This window comes from Henckelia pumila, chromosome 3 (assembly GCF_033568475.1).
Source record: "Henckelia pumila isolate YLH828 chromosome 3, ASM3356847v2, whole genome shotgun sequence".
Classification (NCBI taxonomy): Eukaryota; Viridiplantae; Streptophyta; class Magnoliopsida; order Lamiales; family Gesneriaceae; genus Henckelia; species Henckelia pumila.
The window spans coordinates 174,096,005-174,116,428 of NC_133122.1; the positions used below are offsets into that span (position 1 = coordinate 174,096,005).

General features: G+C 34.1%; 4 protein-coding genes across 5 annotated transcripts; 2 read left to right on the forward strand and 2 right to left on the reverse strand.

The window, feature by feature from the left end:
* Positions 1-222: 222 nt before the first annotated feature.
* LOC140892462 (probable glycosyltransferase At5g03795) lies at positions 223-2,090 on the reverse strand. Its single transcript, XM_073301354.1, has 4 exons — positions 1,858-2,090; positions 1,537-1,745; positions 1,103-1,454; positions 223-954 (listed from the first exon to the last, which is right to left on the reverse strand). The coding sequence occupies exons 3-4, from the start codon at positions 1,439-1,441 to the stop codon at positions 283-285; spliced, it is 1,011 nt and encodes a 336-aa protein (XP_073157455.1). The 5' UTR covers positions 1,442-1,454; positions 1,537-1,745; positions 1,858-2,090; the 3' UTR covers positions 223-282.
* A 2,228-nt stretch (positions 2,091-4,318) lies between these two features.
* On the reverse strand, positions 4,319-5,927 carry LOC140893465 (probable glycosyltransferase At3g07620). The gene is made up of 3 exons (XM_073302533.1): positions 5,692-5,927; positions 5,195-5,543; positions 4,319-5,073 (listed from the first exon to the last, which is right to left on the reverse strand). The coding sequence occupies exons 1-3, from the start codon at positions 5,922-5,924 to the stop codon at positions 4,402-4,404; spliced, it is 1,254 nt and encodes a 417-aa protein (XP_073158634.1). The 5' UTR covers positions 5,925-5,927; the 3' UTR covers positions 4,319-4,401.
* Positions 5,928-8,666: 2,739 nt separating this feature from the next.
* Positions 8,667-12,202, forward strand: LOC140892205 (uncharacterized). Of its 2 annotated transcripts, none has more exons than XM_073301016.1 (4): positions 8,667-8,838; positions 9,890-10,190; positions 10,642-10,830; positions 11,687-12,202. In XM_073301016.1, the coding sequence occupies exons 2-4, from the start codon at positions 9,945-9,947 to the stop codon at positions 11,768-11,770; spliced, it is 519 nt and encodes a 172-aa protein (XP_073157117.1). In that variant the 5' UTR covers positions 8,667-8,838; positions 9,890-9,944; the 3' UTR covers positions 11,771-12,202. The 2 variants fall into 2 exon arrangements, with proteins under 2 accessions (XP_073157117.1, XP_073157116.1); XM_073301015.1 differs by having other exon boundaries at positions 9,908-10,190.
* A 4,840-nt stretch (positions 12,203-17,042) lies between these two features.
* Positions 17,043-18,046, forward strand: LOC140893139 (F-box protein SNE). The gene has a single exon (XM_073302205.1). It carries the CDS (start codon positions 17,417-17,419, stop codon positions 17,897-17,899), a length of 483 nt encoding a protein of 160 aa, XP_073158306.1. The 5' UTR covers positions 17,043-17,416; the 3' UTR covers positions 17,900-18,046.
* Positions 18,047-20,424: the final 2,378 nt, after the last annotated feature.

Here is a 20,424-nt window from a genome sequence, read left to right on the forward strand (position 1 = left end):
AATTGCCAAAAAAAATAAAAATAGCAAATTAAAAGTGAAATATGAAAATATAGAAGACCAAAATCACTAAGTCAAAAAGATACATGACTAAAAAAACAATTTTTTCATATATATTATGTAGTAACAAATGGTAAAAGTGATCTGACGAAGTGCCAATAACAGAAATATATTGTACGCAAAACCCAAAACTCAACCACAAGAAAAGGTCTCGTGTTTGAAGATATCTCTTTTACTTGCAAAGTTAAGTAATACTTAAAACAACACACAAGTATATATCTTAATCTACAAGCTGGCATGATGAAATTGCAAGTTCAATCTCCTGAGCCAAACAGAATGTAGAATCATATGAAAAAGATCAAATCTTTGAGGATCCCCATTCATGACAAAGTGCCTTTGCACTTGCTTCACCCTCTTGTGCATTTTCAAGTACTTGGCCTCTGAGATATTCAGCAAAATCTTCTTGATATTTGGTATGTCCTCTACTGCCACCACCACCGAAAACTTGTTCCAATTCAGCACATCACTGAAAGGTGGTACGTATCCATCTGATATCAAAACAGGCACACATTCTGCGTATATGGCTTCCACCACTCGTGGGCTAGCAACCTCGTAACCACTGGGGCACAGGCAAAACTTGCTCTTCTTTAACATTGACTCGTAATTAAAGTTTGAGGGTAGTTTTTCGTAGACAAGTATGTCGGGATCTTTTGCTTTCCAATGGTCTAATAACCCGCGCCTTATGTTCCCATGTAAACCTCCTGCAAAAAAGGCTAGAATCGATCTTTGCGAAGGCGTGAAGCCACCGAGAAGCCCTGTGAGTTCCCCTGTTTTCAGATTGATTTCCGGTAACGAGGCGTCTTTGAGAGGATTGAAGCCTTCGGAAGTGTTGGCGTTGCATAAAACTCTGATGGAGTTGTTGTATAGCAGTGGCACATATGAACTTGTGTACGGACCCTACATATATATAGGTGAAAAAACAAAGATGGAGGATACTGATATAGGTTTAATGCAAAAGAGATCTCTGTTTAAGCACCAATTGTGTTTGGAAAATAAAGAAAGAAAGAAAAAAGACATGTACGCACACATATATATATATACGTACCCAATCGTGGCATGAAAGCATGAAATGATCGGCACCAAGGCTTGTATTCCAAAAGGGGTGATTGTGAGAAATGGTATTCACATAATCAGCAATGGTGTTTCCAATTGCATGCATGTCCATGGCTCCAGGTTCGTATAGATATTGAACCATTACTACCACACTAAATGGCATGAAATATACACTGGCTTCTTCTGGATCTTTGGTTCTAAAACGATTTCCCTTCCTCTCCATTTGGTTGATAAATCTTCCTTCTGTCGAATATATGCTTCTGCATGGACCATTGTGGAAGATTGGAGCTTCTCCTTCTTCGTACACGTAAACCTTGAAAACCCTTTCCATTTCCAGGTAGCTCCTACGATATAACACAATCATATATTCACCAAATAACCAAGAAAATGTACATACGATGATCAGAATATGTACTTAATCTATACCTATGAAACGCGTTGGAGTTTCGGTAGATAGGGCCATAAGGTACATAATCATGATGATTCTCTTGTTCATGATTAGCTGAAGAGATATTGAATGTTCTAAGTTCTCGAGCCGCTTCTCTGATGGAAAATCGAGCTTTGGCTAAAACGGATTCCACCCTCTCTGATTTTGATAAGTACTCCGGCTTCACGAATACTCGCTTCTCCTTTCTCTAATAATTTTTTTGGCAGAAACATGCATAAATATATATAACCATATTCCAAAGTCCAATTAAACCAAGTAATTTTATTGAAAATTCAGAAATAAAGAAATGAAAATATTACTAGTTTGTGCTGATGCAAAGAACCACTCCAGACCAGGTAATCTGATATACTGAAATTGCTTTTGTGATCTTCCTTCAAGAAACCAAAAGACTTGCATGCCCATGAAGAGGGAATATGCTTAATATCAGGATAGAAATTAGTGCAAGTAATCAGAAACAAAGGAGTAAATATCACAAATATGAAAACTACAAAAATGGAAGAAGGGGAGAAGGAAATTATATATAAAGACCCATGCAATTTCATGCTGGTTAATTAAGTACTAGCTAGCTATCTCTTTCTTGTCTCTTGCTAATGGCCCAGCAGAAGAAGATCAGTACTTATTAATACTCATTTCATTAAAGAAAAGAAAAGAAAAGAAAAAAGAAAAAAAGTTTATTCTTTGCTGCGTAATGGTAATATACTCTTCAAATAGCCGAAAGGGCAGCTTTTTCAATTTTTTTTACAGTTCATGGGGATCTTCAACTTCCCATGCACAAGTTACTTAAATTTCAAGCCTCTTCTTCATTACTCCACAATAAAGGGCTCATGATCCGATCTAATTAGAAATTAACTCATTGCATATTTTCTATTGGTGAGAAACTGGAATTTAATGCAATTATAATTATATATTAATATATTATATGTGTTGGGTGAGAAACTGGAATTTAATGCAATTATAATTATATATTAATATATTATATGTGTTGGCCAAAAATAATTCTATTGTTGCATGCAATTAGGTGGATTTTTTTTTTTTCATATTTTCAATTGTACACATACCTTATATTAAGGGTTGAAATTTTTTTTGTTAGATTTTGTGTATAACTTTGTCGATATGTCAAAAGAAAATTGATGGTCATCGATCGATCCAAGATTATTGTAGAATATATATAAGCTTGAGATGGGAGATTGATAATCGATTCTCTACAAGTCAAATTTGATAAATTAAGAAAGAGGCACCGGGCACATATCTTTATGTGCACTGGGGGATTGGTATTTAGTTTAAAATATTTAAAATAAAACTCACAAAAAAACACAAAGAAAATCAACCCTTCGATTTTTTTACTTTTACCTTTTTTTGGATAGTATATATTAATGTTTTAGAAAATCTGATGCGGCAAATAACGTCATTTTAAAGTGAACTATCATCTTTTTCAGTAAAACAACAAGGGAGAGCTACGTTTATATGGTTTTGTTACTTGTATATTTTTATTTTATTTTATATATTTTTTAATCCTGTTAAAGGTGAAGTTTCATTTTTGATCATTTAATTTGTATTTGTTTTCAATTTTGATCTTTTTATGACCGAAAAACACGATAGACTCTGATAAAAATCAAAATAAAAATAACAGACAAGCTAAAGAACTAGAATTGAAAACAATATACAAGTTAAGATTACAAATAAAATTCACCGTAACAAAGACCAAAATTGAAAAACAAAACAAAACAAAAAAAAAACCAAATTACAAGTTACATGATTGAAAATAAAAATTCCCGTTAACATGACCAAATGTAAAAAAAAAAAAAAAAAAAGAAAGAAAGAAAGAAAGAAAAAAGAGTTAAAATAACTGGACAAAAAACTTAGTTATCTCGAAGCAATAAATTATTCATCATACCTTTTGTTTTCGAATAATCAGTCATTTAACAAACACAAAAAATCTCTTTCTTCTTTTTTTCCCCCTTCAAAAAAGAAGAATTTAATTTCAAACCCTTCATTCAATCTTGAGCCGGATTATGAATTGATGATCAATTGATCACCAGATTGTCCTGAATCTGTCATTGATTATACGTAGGGGTGTAATCGAGTCAAGCCGAGCCGAGCCGAGTAGCACACTACTCAAGCTCGAGCTCGACTCATATGTAACTACTCGAGCTCAAGCTCGAGTAGTAAATTTCGTGCTCGAGTTCGAGCTCGTATATAATTCAAGTACTCGAGCTCGAGCTCGAAAATTATATATATATACATATATATATATATTAATAAGTATATATATAATATAATATTTATATTATATTATATATTATATATATATTATATTATATTATATTATATATATTTATGTGTTATCGAATAGCTCGCGAGCTACTCGGGCACAGATATTTAAAGCTCGAGCTCGAGCTCGAGCTCGATGGATGTTCGAGCTACTCGAATCGAGCTCGAGTCGAGCTTTGACCAAGCTACTTACGAGTTACTCGCGAGTAGCTCGGCTCGTTTGCACCACTGGTTATACGCGACATCAGACATAAAATGACTAATTAAGATTGAAAACAATGGCAAATAAAGTAGATCACATATATGCATCAAAAACCAAATACATGCTACATTACCAAAAATTGAAATTCCCCCTATCACTGATTGTGGATCGAAAAAGACTTAATTCGTCAATTATGAAAACATTTGTTAGCTGATCATAAAGTAGATCACATATATGCATCATGCACCATGCGAAATAAAATTTATAATTCCCATTCTCTTTCTATTTTGAAAACGATAATCCCAAAAGATTTCAAGACAAAATTAGAAGCTAGCTAGCTATTTACATATATAGTTTAAAGCATATATCATTAGTATTTAACTCTGAGATTCAGCCTTCTGAGCCATAAAGAGTGAATCATCATATGAAACGCATCATATCTCTTTGGTGGATCATTCACCACAAAATGCCTTTGCACATTCCTCACTCCCTCAACTAATTTCTCATACTTGCTATCCCCTAATCCCACCAATATTTTCCTCAAATACTGCAACTCATCCACCTCTAATCGAACCGTGAACTCGTCCCAATCAAGAACATCGCTATAAGGCAGCACATAGTCCTGGGATATCAACACCGGCACACATCCGGCATAGATAGACTCGACGATCCTAGGACTCGCCACTTCGTGTCCACTTGGACACAGGCAATACTTGCTACTCTCCATCATTTGTGTGTAGGATAAGGGTGAATTTTCTGGGATTGTTTCAAACACTTTTATGTCATCACCCCTGTAGTTCTTCCAATGTCGGAATAGTAGGGGTCTGATGTGGCCGTGTAATCTACCGGCGAAGAATGCTAGGATGGTGCGATTTTCCGACGACGTTTTTGTGACAAGGCCTGTCAGATTTCCTGTTGGGAGATTGATCTCTGGGAATGACACATCCTTTCTAGGATTGAAGAACTCTGAGGTGTTTGCATTGCAAAGAACTCGCATGGAAGTGAAGTATAATTTGTGAACGGACCATGTTGCTCGTGGTCCCTGCATGCATATGTATGTTATCATTATTTGATCCATACATACAAAAAAAAATTATATGAATCACAAGAAAAGTAAAACTAGCTAGCCACAGATTAATCTTGAGATCAATTAGTATACGCACCCAGTCATGGCACGAGAGCATGAAATGATCAGCTCCGAAGCTTCTATTCCAATACGGGTACTTGTCAGATATCACGCCAACATAATCGCCCACAACGCGTTCAAGAACAGCCTTGTCGCGTTCGATAGGATCAAAGAGGTATTGAAGAATCATCACAACACTAAATGGGAGGAAATATGCATGAGCTTCATCCGGATCAAAGGTTCGAAAATGAGTATTGGATTCTATAAGGCCAAGAAATATTCCTTCCGTGGAATATATGTTTTTCGATGGGCCACAGTGAAACAAAGGGGGTTCCCCTTCTTCATATACATATATCTTGATCAAACTTTCCATTAACAAGTAACTCCTACAAATGATCAATAATTGCTTGTGAGCTTTCAGATCCAAGATTTGGTTATTAATTTGCTACATGCAACACACTACTCATTGGCAAAAGTATATATTCAATAGGAAATTAAAATTACTTACATATATAATATTGATCACTTTGTTACCTTTGAAAAACATAGGCATTTCTATACACTTTCCCACGAGGAACATAATCCTGGTCTTCAACTACATGCACATGAGAACTGCGACTCTCACGAATCGCCTCTCGGATTAACGCTCTAGCCTTAACAAGTCCTGCTTCAACCCTCTCCATCTTTTTATCCCTCTCCCTCCCATCATTTCTCGTCGCGCTTTCGGCATTCAATTCCTCCATCAGACCCTCCACCGCCGTCTGCATTTTCGGATTCTGCAACCATCAAATAGATCAGTAGTACTTTATATGTATGATCGATGGATCTAGCATGGAAAGGGATTGCATACATTGAATGTGGGGTATACATCCGTTTTGTGGTTTGGCGAGTAGAATGCAGAAAGGGGAAAAGAAGAAGAAGATGAAGAGGATGGAGGAGTAGTGGTCCATGGCCATGGCGATGAATCATGTCTACGATCAAGAAACGAAGAATATGAGAGATTTGTGATTACAGCAGCCAAAAGCAAAGGTAAACAGATTAAAGAAAAGATTGTGATGCATGGATTGTTGCATTTACAGCTGATGGATCTAAAGATCCCCTTCATTGGGAGAGAGATTGATGGGAGTTTGAAATCGAATACATGGATTAATCCTATTCAGTAGCTTGGTATTAGCTGTCGCTATAGTATCGTTGTTGAGATAAAATCAGATTATCAAGATTCTGATATGTAATTTAGTGTTTTCATAACCGGACCGGTGATCGAACTGGTTTATTTAAAAAAATGGTTCAACTGGTCGGATCGTTTTAACCGGACGGTCGAACCGGAAAACCGTTTATATAATTTAATATAATAAATAATATATTTTGGAATTTTAAAAACTCAAAAATTATATAAATAGATATAAAATATATATTTAACATAGTTTAAAAACTAAATAAATATGTAAATATATTTAAAATATCAATTATAGTTATAAATTATTTAAATAATAAATTATTTATTTTTAAAAAAACCAATAATTATTTAAAAAAAATTTAAATGAAGTATAAATTTCAAATAATAATGTATTTATATATAAAAATATTAAATCTAAGGTTTAAAAATAAAAAAATTTAAATTTTCAAAATAAAAAAATAAAAAAAAATTCGAAAAACCGGTTCTTGGCCGGTCCAACCGGTTCTTGACCGGTTTTGACTGGTTCTGACCTGTTGGACCGGTTTTCCAGTTTTCGGGGTCGGATCGGACCGGTCCGGCGATCGGTTCCCGGTCGAACCGATCGAACCGACCGGTCCGATCCGATTCCAAAAACACTGATGTTATATAACATCTTATCGTTCTATCCCAGTTGTGATAATTCTCTATATACATGAAAAAAGGGTTGATTCTGAATGGTACTCATCCCATATGAGTCAAAGGTCCAATGCGGGATTAAATCAAGGGATATGCACGAGCGACAAATGAAACGTGCGCGTGTACGGCACTTGGCACTTGGGCACGTCGGCGTGTGCGTGCGGTCGGAACATGGATTCGTGCCACCATGGGTGCCCAAGTTGGGAGCACCGTGCGCACGGACGGGTGGCTCCGTGCGGCACGTAGCGCAAAAAGACGAGCAAAACTATGATTCTAATGGCACAATGTTGTTTTCTCTCGAGTTTTCATGCATAAATAATGCATCAAGGTGTTGGATTCGTGCCGCCATGGGTGCCCATGTTGGGAGCACCGCGCGCATGGGTGGGCGGCCCCGTGCCGCACGTAGCGCAAACGAGCGAGTAAATTGATGATTCTCACGGCAAAAACATTTTTTCTCTCGAGTTTGCATGCATAAATAAGACATGTATGTGGTCGAATTCGCATTTGATTCCTCGGCCTAAAAACCCTATTTTTCTGAAACTTGGGTTTTTTTTTCCTAAATATACTATAAGGGGAGGAGGGTGTTTGGCCGTGGGGTTGGTTGAGGTGTTGGGGCAATGCATGTCATTGCCCCCTATGTGGCCCATTATGTGGAGCCCAGTAGTTCATCAGATTGCTGCTGATGGGTTTATACTTTATATGTCATAAAGAGATGGGCCTGTGGACCCTGATGATCACTGGACATATTAACATTCTGGGAGGCTCTAAAGATTGTCAAAGTCTACTGGGCCTTCCCCTCGCTTACGAATTGAGCCTTGTTATGGATAAAGGCCTACAAGCAGGTTCAAAGATCTCATTATGGCCGTTGGATTCTATGACAACAAAGCTTGATCTTGAAGTATTACTCAGCTCTTTGAGGCCCAATGGTTCTCTTTAGTTTTAAAATGGTGAGTTGGTTTTGAATAGCCCATATCTGACGGGCTCCTCCTCTCTGTATACCAACAAGCCCATCCTACCAACTACTAACTTCTAACTTTAAATTTATTTATTGCAGTGTACTAATATCCAAATTTGTTGAATGATATTTTTTTTAATTATATGCACGTAATAAATAATAATTGTAAATTCAACACAAGGTGTTCTCTGATATCTCCATATGTGTAAGTGTAAGGGAAATACAGATCAATGAGTCTCAAGAAAGAAACGGCTTGCACATTTAAAAATAATTAAATAATTTATAGACCATAATTCATAACTTTAAATTTTTAAGCATGCGAATTATTACGCACATGATTCTTTGATCAAGCACACACCTTCTATTTCTATATTTAAAAGTTAATGATAAATCCGAACTTTGAGACAATGGTTATTTTAATATAAGAAGGCTTCTTAGTTCTTTCTTTTCCCTAATTTTTTCGAATAAAGACGAAAAAAAAAAGGTAAGAATTTTTTGAGTTAAAATCATAATATTTAATAAGAAATAAAACATATAAGACTCTAACCAAAAAAAAAAAAAAACTAAATTGGTCATATAAGAATGAACAAAATTAGATTACATAAATTCTTTAAAAAAAAAAAAAAAGAAAGAAAGAAGATTAGATAAACACTTTCTAAAAAAAATTCATAATTTATATATAAAGGGCGCCCATTAATTAGATGAGATTAACCCTATATATTGGCATGATCGCATTTGGCGATGTGCTCTCAAACGAGTGCCTTGATCAAAAATTGTGCAACTACAATGGAGATTTTGGCTGGATTTGCTTGAAAAATCATCAACTAACGGTTTCTAGCGGACTCCCTGTATTCAACTTTACTATTGTATCCAGGTATTGATGATTTTTTTTTTGTTCCTTAGTTTGTCTTTTCTTTGGAATAGAGGCTGCCAATAGGCGTAAGTAGCTATTATCAAAGTTTATTGAATGCGAACCAGCTATCCTGGTTACTGTGTTATCTGTGATCCATCATTTGCACTCTACATGTTCGATGAAATGCTTTATAGACGGCTGCTCGAACAAGATATGTGTCAAAGTATGTACAGCATTCTTAGAAACTGATTAATTCGACCCTTGAACCAGTGATGGTAAATAGTCAAACTTGGACCAATATATAGCATCACATGAAAAAATATGACGTGCCTTTCATGCCATTCAGAGTCACTGATCAAATCATGAGGTATAGGGTGGAACCAAGTGCTCAGAAAAAACAGGATCCAGAGGAAGAATAAAAAACAAACAACTGTAAGGAACACTAAATCTTAAATGAGACGAAAGCAGTAAGTTCTTCTCTTCCCAAAAGATTGTCATTAAGTTAAGTGAAAACGGAGACTCGACAATCTTTACTAGAACACCACAAAACCAAACTCAATACCCAAATTCAGATACTCTTTTCTTTTAATCACGAAACAGAAATCAAGCCACGATGATTTTCCTGTACTCAAGAAAAGGGTTCATCTTAAAACAGCATAAACATCAAGATTTTGCCACAAACACCTAACACACACATGTAATACGCATACAAATTCATGCAGCACACTTTTACGCAGTAAATCACATACTTCACTGTCTTGTGAAGTCGATGTTGCCGAAAAACCCTGTTTCTGGTCAGAAACAATCTTGTCAGGAGGCAAACAAATGGTCTTCCCAAAAGCTTGATTTCAGGGTCTTCCCAAAAAACTTGTGAACAAATATTGTTTTTTAATGACAATCTTTTCGGGTTGTATCAATAATATTTTCAAAGTCTTATATAATTGTACAAGCAATGCAACCAAGTTTAGAGCTCGATATCCAAATTTTGATTAAGCGTGTTATCCAGGCATATATTTGTGTGTGTACATTTATGCATCACTTGGACTTGCCTATTTCTCTTATTGACATTCAGATGCTTCATTGGTCATAGCAAGCAAGGGATATACGAGACCACAGGGTGAGAAAAAATGCGTGGAATTGACCGGACATTTCAACGAATTTGTAGACAACTGCATACAGTGCCCCGTGATAGGCCCAGTAATACCTTGAAGATGAAGGTTGCTGAGATGCGGAAGAACAAAAAAACAAAAACTCCAGAGAAAAACAAACTTTTTGTGGAAGTTCCAGAGTCTAGATCTTTTCTGGACACACCAAGCATGCCAATGATACTCGCGGTTGTGGGAACTGCTCTATTCACGAAGCTCCTCATGATGGTATTTCTTAGATTGTAAATTGTTGCTCGTTGAGAAAATTTGAAACATGCTCTGAAAATTGGTCAATACGACCCAAAAGTTCAAAAATTCATTCTATTTGCTGTTGATCTTACCACTTTAAAATTCACAAGCATGGACGGGCTTTTGAGTTCATAATTTTATTAGCTAATAATATTAATGTTAGCGCTTGATTTTGTTGAAAAACCCTCAGGATTTTCAGGATTAATAAATTGTTTGAATTTATTTGGAATTTTCTGTATTTGTTTATGTAAACCCGTCAAATTTTTTAGGTTTCATTTTGTACTTTTACAAACTATTTATTTACCTGACATTTTTACCAGTGGTTGTATGGGAATAATTTACTACTTTGTTGATTTTCTCTGTTCCCTGTGCTGCCCATTGAGATGTTGGAATAATTGCAAGCATTATAGCTATATTTTTCTGCCTGCAGTACGACGAGTCCACGTCCCAGGAAAGACTCGAGCGAAAGATAAAGAATGCCCCTCCTGGCCAGGGAACAGTTAGAATGCTTACTCGTGAGGAGTGGGAAGTAATTAAAGATCTTCCGCCACGGACTCCATTTGAGTCCAAGCTTGCTCGTTCAAATGCACTAATAAGGACGGGCGAACCTGTGCACTTGGTAAACACAAATTTTCTCTCTGACTTTCTTGATATGATATGGTGTTAAAAACTATTATGTATTATTTTTATGTGTTATGCATATTGCCAAATCAAATTTTGTGGTTTAAATGCTAATTTATTAGCCACTTGCGTTAGGTGGGAGACTTGGCAGGACATGTACTAGTATGTAAATCCTGAAATAAAATGACTCAAAATAAGAACGATTTCTAGTACACAATTCCCTAATTGGTATCTGACATGATTATAGAATTGGACCTTCACCTAACTCAATCCTAAAAGCTAGTTCCCTGGAGGGTTGTGTAAGAAAGTACAAATATCGGCCAGCTTGAGGTGAGACTGTTTCTAAGTGCCAGAGACCAACCAAACTCAGTTGACTATCTCTAGATGGGTGTGTCTAGCTAATGGTCGAACGAGCTACATGATGTTCATAAATGCAGCTGATCTAGGAAATTCATTCTTTGGATAAACTTCAATACTTTTTTCTTCCCCGAGCCATGGTCTGACAGACCTCACCATACAGGACATGGCACCGAAACATTGCGTGCAGTGGATGTGTCAACAAGCAATTTTATATACACAGTCGTTTGTCAACAAGCCAGCATCAGTTCTGTTTCCTTCACGCATCCACAATAACAGGCACACACACGATTTTTATCTAGTTGTGTGTAACACATGATGTAGACCGATTTTCCTTTGAAATCATGCCTATGCTGCAACTATGAAACCACCTTGCATCATTCAGCATTTGCTCTGACTCGTGCCGCTTTGTTGACTTGTAGCCTTATATTTTACTCAAGTTTGCTCGTACATATGATCATCCAAAAAACTTTGATTGCTCTCTGGTAATCTTGCAGGAAGATCTGAAGGATTGGACTGTGGACGTGTTGACAGATGGCCTCACACGAGCTGAGGAAACTGTCAGACGTGGATCCAACTAGTTGTAGCTAACAGATGTCACTTTTCGTTTAAGCACTACATTGTTGCAACATTTTACAGTATTTTTCTTGTCTTGCGGGTTGCTGTGTCTTCAAAAGCTGAAAACCGTGTGCTCAGTCCTTGCGTATTTGCATATCAGTTGCAGCACGAAGTAATGGCTAATGGGTCCTATATCGCGCAACACTAAATGAAAATAGAAAGGCAGCGTCTTGTTATTTGAACTGCACTGCTGTTCTTGTAAAGAAGTCGAACGTTCATTCGGACATGTTATGCTGACAATTTCTTCTCAGTCTCAGTACTTGTTGCAAATAATCTCCTTGAAATCTCCGATTTTGAGGATCATTGATTCCCAAGGAATGTTTTAATTACGTTGATGAACTTACTCAGACAACTCCTCGGACATATCGTTGATTACAAATTATTACGTGTTATTACCAAGAAGACCATTTAATTTTTTATTTTTTTTAGAAAAAAACTTTGTGCTTCTCCTTTTCAGAATTAATCTGGAGATGGTAGTTTGTTTTTCTTCAAAATAATTACAGTTCCTTCTAAATCATTCTTCAGGTTTATTAAAATTTTATTTTTTGACTTCATTATATATAGTTTTTTTTTTAAAGTTGGACGTGAAAATTGTTACTGTTGGATCTCAAATCGATACTTGATCCAGATCTCATATTATCAATTCATTATACCGTTTTTAGTATCTTCAAAAGGTAGATAACAATAACTCGATATTTTTTATGTTGCATTTTCCCTATTTATATCTCATGAAACAAAACAAAAGAACAAGTTCTGAAATGTCCAAAAAAAAAAAAAAAAATTGCGTACAAAACTTGTATGTCAAGTTTATTAATATTATGCAACCTCATTTGTGATGCGAAGACACGAATCACTTCAAATAAAGAAATAAATCTTAGTTCGAACTTCGAACCCAACACACCATGTAATAAAAAAATTATTAATATTATATTATATTGAAGAAGGGAGAAGAGATGAGTACCAAACCTTAATTGTTTCGGCCCTTGCAATAACTCAAGGAATTTTTATCGATTGACTTCTTGAAATTCCATAACATACAAGAAATTTTGGGTGGCCTTGAGTCAAAGCTAGGTAACATTTGATTTCCTGACGATAATAATAAAAATGTTTTTCGGTCATCTTTATCGTTAAATTTCAATCTTGATTCGTTATTTTTGTTATTTTTTAATTTTAGTCATTTTTCATATCTGACGCCGATGTGACATATTCAGCAAATATGTGGCTCCAACATGGTATTGATGTGGCGGTGCTATAGGACTAAAACTAAAATTGGACAACACGGGTGATCAAATCATAAAGAAATAAACATTTAGCACCAAATTGCAATTTCCCTTTTAAATATAATTTCTCGAAAAATTCTTCTTTTATATTGTTCATATATATTGGATTACTCGTACATCGTATGTAGCCCAATGTATGTGACTCATGAGAATTTTCTATTAATATTAAATATTAATCCAAGATTGACATGTGATATATTTATCTGAGATTGAGAGTAAGTCTCTTGTTTACAAAGTAATAATTTTGACAATATAAGATTCGTCAACAAAATTGATTCGTGAAACCGCAATTTTTGTGTTTATCTGATTAAAATTAAATAATTTACACTCCTTTTCTAACCACCGAGCACAAATGTCTAACAACAAACAAAAACTTGATCTCGTGTCTTGTAGTCTTTGCCATCTAAATACTCAAACACACACACACACACACAATCAAATCTTTAAACAATACAATAGTTAATATATATACGTGACATATAGATAATGCTTTAAATAATAAAATTTCAATCACATCTTCATTAATTTGAAGAAAAATAGGACCTGCAGAGATTCGCGTTATCATGTATAGGTAGGGGCACGTCTAGCTAGCATGACTTGTAAGTGTTGGATATGTAATTTTGTAGACTTGCGACCCATCATGCATGGACTTTTGTATACTATGCATTTGTTTTGGAATGTATGCATCATTTATTTTTTTTCAAACAGATGAGACATGGGTGATAAGGACCCAACAAAGCACTATTTCTTTTGGCACGAAAACCTATACGCGACTACCAGGGACGGAGCCAGAAAAATTAGATAGAGAGCGAGATCATGGTTCGCAGTTGCGGTCGCAAAGAGTGTCGCGGAAATTGTCGTTCCAATTTCATTGGAATTTCACGGAACGGTTGCGATTATCGTCACGAGGTCTTTTTATAATAAAAATAGAAATAACTATATAATTTGCTAAAATTTTAATTGAAAAAATTACCTAAAACGTTCTGCGACGGCCGCAAAATCCGTGAAATCGTCGTTTCGTTTCGCGACGTTCGCGAAATCGCCGATATTTTAAGTAAAAACAGTGTTATATTAATCAATCATTTTTCTCCCGAAACTTTGTCGCGACAACTGCCGTTTCCGTTCCCGTTCCCGTTCCCGTTCCGAAAGGACAGTTCCACCCGTTCCGTGACCGTTTTTTCGAACCATTAGCAAGATGAACAAACATATATATTTCGAGACAAAAATAATTATAGAACAAAATATTACTTCAACACAATAAAAATCGTCAAACAAAAAATAAATAACTTAGATAAAAATAAAAAACTTCAATGTACAATTTTTATTTTTATTTTTATTTCTTTTAACTTTTTAATCTTTATTTAAAATATATATTTTAATTTTAAAAGGAAAAATAAATAAAAAAATTTGGCCAATTTCCCCCACCCCCACCATGCTCCACAGACTCCTCTACCCCTACGGCCCTATCCCTCGTTCACCCTTAAAAATTGAGGAGGACTACCAAAATGACATAAACTTATCTATCGAGAATATCCGCAAATATTAAAGATGTTTATTGTTAATAAGATCAATCAAGCAAGAGATTGCTATATACTAAAAACAATATCATTAATGATTTTATAATTTATAGATTTATAATTTGTATGAATTCATAACCTATATTTTATTTATTTGTATGTGTGTAGCTGTTGGCGATGATGCGAGTAGTTAACTTAGAAAAATATCGATAGAGGTTGTTTTCATTATAGAGTAGTTAGGATTTCATGTGCACCATTTTATTTTAATTGAATTTATTTATATTTTTGGGAAGAAAGACATTTTGTGCTTAGCCTGTATCTGTTGGTGGCTCATATTTTGTTCAGTTTTCATCCAAGTTTTAGTCACTTGTTTTTTACAAGCTGAGATCATGTAGACCAATTAGGAACACTCCCCAGAATTTTAAGAAATGGCCCAAAAGAAGGCGTCAAAGCAAAAGTTAAATACACACACACATACATTTTTATTACATGTCAAATCAAATATTATATTGTTAAAAAGACAATGATTTATTTTCAAGATGTCAAATCAAATTTCGTGACGCACGTGAATTTCTTGGAGAAAAATTACAAAATCACGGGTATGTAATATTAATTCATTCAGATATAAATATAAATAAACTATGTAATATTATTGATGATATGTTTGACTTTTACTAAAAAATGGAACCAAGAAACAGAGTGTACACAGGGGTGGAGGATGGGGAAGTGAGTGAAGGGTTCAGCAGACTTTACGGGTCCGTATCTACTTGTAAGCTTCCTACCATCAAATTTCCTTCTCCACGAATCAAAATCAACCAATAAACCTCCACACAATACAAAACAATACACTTTCTGACAAATTAACTCCCCCACACTTTTATTTTTCTCTCTTAATTATTAATACAATATATATATATATATATATATATCTTAATTAATACAATATTATTATATATATATATATATATATGTAATTTGGGGAAGGAAAATATAATTATTCCATATAGTTTGATCTTTAATTAAACAATCTATGGAGACAAATTCATCGAAATATAAAGCGGGCATGTGTATATAATCGGAGTTCGAATGTATATGAATAGTAATTTGTATTCCAATACATGCATATGTTTGTGATATTTGTATTGAAGAAAATTCTAATGTCAATTGTAATAGATGTGTAATTTGTATCGGACACATGCTTTCTGTCCCATGGACTTTGGGGTTTTTCTCCAAGGATCAAAATCAAACACCATAAGACAAATCAGATGTAGATCATTGGAATGACAACAAATGTACAATTATATAATATAATATCTAAATGCTACGTACCATCTCATTTCTTGATTTGATTGGACCCTCTCCTCCTAAAACAATATATATATATATATATATATATAAAATTTTTGCGAGCGTTCGGATCCATGCACCCTAATTTACAAAATTTTCGTAAACTACTACTAAAATCTCACCATTTTATTTGTCGATTTGATTGGACCCTCTCCTCCTAAAATTTTGTATATATATATATATTTATATATATATATATATATATATATCTTACTATATTATTAAAATAGAGATTTTCTAATTAACAAACTTTCAATTAATTGGTGAAGTTTGATTTGAAATTATCATTATCTCATAACTTAATTTTCAATAAAACTAAAATTATGGGCAAAATAGTCATTTTATACGGTTTCCTCTTTTTTAGTCATTAAAAGCTCACTCTGTGCCTTTTGATATTATTTTATTTACAAAAATGACACTCACTTTATAAGCTATATATATTTTTTGTGAATATTTGTTTAGAAAAATGTTATATTTTTTAATTTTACAATTTATTATTTGTTTTCTTCGTTAAAAAAACGAAATGCACGAGCATGCAACGCGTGCAACGAAATACTAGTATTACATAATTTGATAGAAGATGGTCAACAAATTATATATATAATTTTGATGTGGATTTTCGTGAGCGTTTTGATCTGTGCACTCTAATGTACAAGATTTTCGTAAGCGACTACTAAGTGATTTTAGTGCATAGTGATCGCTCACAAAAACTTTACACACTAAAATGCATGAGATGAAACTATAAATATATAGCCCTATTCTTACAACACATAATTAAAAAAAAAAATTATTCTTGTTATTAATGTATTAAAGAATAATAAAACAAAGTAGCTACAATCACGGAATTTGTGAAATTACATTAATCATATATAATGATGGTTGGACTACATATATATATATATATATATATAATTAGAAACGTTGGAATGGAATCTATACACCAAACAACACAATGATATATGTTTATGCAAATTAAAATAAAAATAAGTAGACTTGTTTGACATAGATAGATAGATAGCTTCATTGTAAAATCAGCCAATTCAGTCAAACAAACAAACACAAGCCTCAAAACACACACAACGTTTACTTTTTTCACACTCCTAACGGTACTCTCTCTATACATACACAGATACATATAACACACACACACACACGTGCAAAAACAACAAAACAATATTATTGAATGACATTTAATATTATATATAAATATAATATTATATATAAAAAAAACCTTGGATTCCAGTGCCTCCACTGTCATCTTCCTCGTTGGCCTCTTCCGTTCTTCCTCCGATACCCTCTCCCTCTCCCTCTCCCTCTCCTCTCTCACACACTTGATAATATTATCAGAGGAAGAGAGATTATTTCTTCTTGCCAACTATAAATACTCGCCAATAATTCTTTCATTTCTCCTCTCCTAATTAAAGAGATATATAATATTACAAAGTATAATATTCAAGAAACGTAGATGATGCAAGTGCATGGAGTGGAGGAGAAGAAGGTCAGATTCTGCATAAATGATAACATGGACGTGCTTATCGAGATACTCAAAAGGCTGGACGACCGTTCACTGGGCGTGGCGGCGTGCGTGTGCCGCCTCTGGTGTGGCTTGACCCGCAACGATTCCCTGTGGATGCATCTGTGTTTCCGCCACCTCTCGCCGCCTCCGGAGGGCGTGAGGACTGTGGTGGCGGCGCTGGGAGGATACCGGAGGCTGTACATGGTGTGCGTCAAGCCGGTGCTGAAGGTGCGCGGCGGCGGCGGAGGGGGGGATCAGTTGGACGCCGAGTGGAGTAGGCATGAGGTGGAGCTCTCTTTGTCGTTGTTCTGTGTCGACTATTATGAAAGGTTTTTGCTCGGCGGCGGCGGCAGAATCGGCGGTGACTCGACCGCGGCGGCGGCGGCGCCCTCCTCATCGCTCATGTTTCTGTGCAACCCTATCAACGTTTGATGCGCGGATTAAATGGAAGTGTAATATTTACAGAACTTAATTATTTTTTTAAAAAATTTAATATTCTTCTATTATTATTATTATTATTATTATTATCGCGTTTAATGTTTATTTTTCTATTCTATTCCATTTCATTCATTGATAAAACCAAATAAATATGTTTTTTTTCCCAATAATTAATGTCTCTGTAATGTTGTACCCTTTCTTATTTTCTCTTAATTAGTAGTTATCAATCAATAATCAATAATAAGAAAGTAAGCCCAGCAGTATGAATTCAATCATTCTGTAACTTCTGTTAAAACATATAATTTATAATTATATATATGCTGTTGTAATAATGAATCTTAAGTTTGAGCCATTTCTTTAATATTTTTATTTCTCAGTTTCAATTGAATCACGTCTGCGTGCGTGTGTATGATTAATATTTTAGAAAAAAAAAAAAAAAAAAAGAACTGATTTCATTAAAACTCAAGTTAAAATATATGAACTCACAATACAAGTCTAATATCTATTTAGAAGTGAAAAAATAAGAGATGGGAAGACTTTAACTTGAATCTTAAAGGGAAGATATTTATTTAAAAATAAAATAAAATAAATTTGACATGTCATTTGGAGAGCTTAAAATTAAATGAGAGTTCATTTGCCCATACAACATTTTATTTCACTTCTATATATACAAATAAATAAAATAATAATAGACGCAGAATATAAGTTTTGTTGAAAAATATTATTATTATTAATATTATGTTGAATATTGAATGTTGAATATTGAGTTGTAAAATGTGGAAAATTAGTGTGTGATGATGTAGATGATGATGTATTTATTTTTGGACTAATCTCAAATATGGATCTATAAATAGGTCTTCATTTGTGATGAAAAATACAATTGAGTTGAGAGAAAAATATTATAAAGTGTAGAGTTTGATAAATTTTGAGTTTTGGAGTATTTACTTTTTACCGTAAATTTTTACTTTTTCACAACACGTTATCAGCACGATCGCTCGAAGGTTCTCTATATTTTTCGATGCTCCAAAATACAAGAAGAAGTCAAAAATATTCAACAAGTAAGAATTTTTATTTTACTGTTTATATATTTTTATTGTGTATATATTAATATATAATATCATGTTATGAAAAAAATAAGTTTTTTTTCAAAACTTGTTATAAATCCTGGGAGGATGTTAAGACGACATCCCACACTCCCGGTAAGGGATACGACAAGTATAAAAGCCTCTAAAGTTTTTAAACAATAACATGATATATATTTATTATGTATATATATTAACTATATTAATATATAATTTCATGTTATTATATAAAAGGTTGTCTATGACACTGACCTTATAATAACGTGATATGATATATATTATTATGTATTTATATACTAACCATATTTGTATAATCTCATGTTATTATATAAAAAGTTGTCTACGACACCGACCTTATAATAATGTGATATGATATACATAATTATTTAATTATGATTATCATTATATGCATTGCATCATTATCACGAATTTTTATTCAACACATAATCATTTTTTCTTACCCTCAACGGTCACAAACGGCTAAATTTTTGCCCTATAAATATGTTCACTCAAACTCATTTTCAATCACACCAAATTCACTCTTTCTCTCAAAATATGTTCTCCTCGGTTTTTTTTCGAAAAAGAAGAAGATGGAGTTTTTGACCTTTCTAAGGCTATTTTTCATAACGACTATGATCATCATGCTCACGAGTTTTGTACTCACCGACGATTTTCCACCATAGATTTTTTATCTATTTATATACGCACTTGTAATTTTCGTCCTTCCATTATTTTGTATTATCATACTAATAGAAATTAACTAATAAAATGCATTGTTATTTTTCTAGTACCACCATGTCAAATTTGGCAAAGCTTGAATTCGTTGCACTCGATATCACTGAAAAAAATTATATGTCATGGACTCTTGATGTTGAGATGCTCTTGAGTCATTGGGTCTAAGTGAAAGCATCAAAGAAAATAATATATCAACCTCACAAGATAAAGCAAAAACTATGATTTTCTTGCGCCGACATCTTGATGAAGGGTTGAAATGTGAGTATCTCACAGAAAAAGACCCAATGACTTTATGGAAAGGGCTGAAAGAAAGATTTGAGCATATAAGGGAAGTGATACTTCCGACCGTCCGTGATGAATGAAATACGTTGAGATTCCAAGACTTTAAAAAAGTCAGTGATTATAATTCTGCGATGTATCGAATAGTCTCGCAATTAAAATTCTGTGGACTTGAAGTTACAGAGATGAAAATGCTTGAGAAAACATTTTCCACTTTTCACGCATCGAATATAACTCTACAACAACAGTATAGAGTGCGTGGATTTTTGAGATATTCCGAACTAATCGCATGTCTTCTTGTGGCGGAAAAGAACAACGAATTGTTAGTAAGAAATCATCAATCCCGACCCACTGGATCAACGGTATTTCCTGAAGCAAATGTCGTAATAAAAAATGAAAACCAAAATCAAAGGCATAGACCAG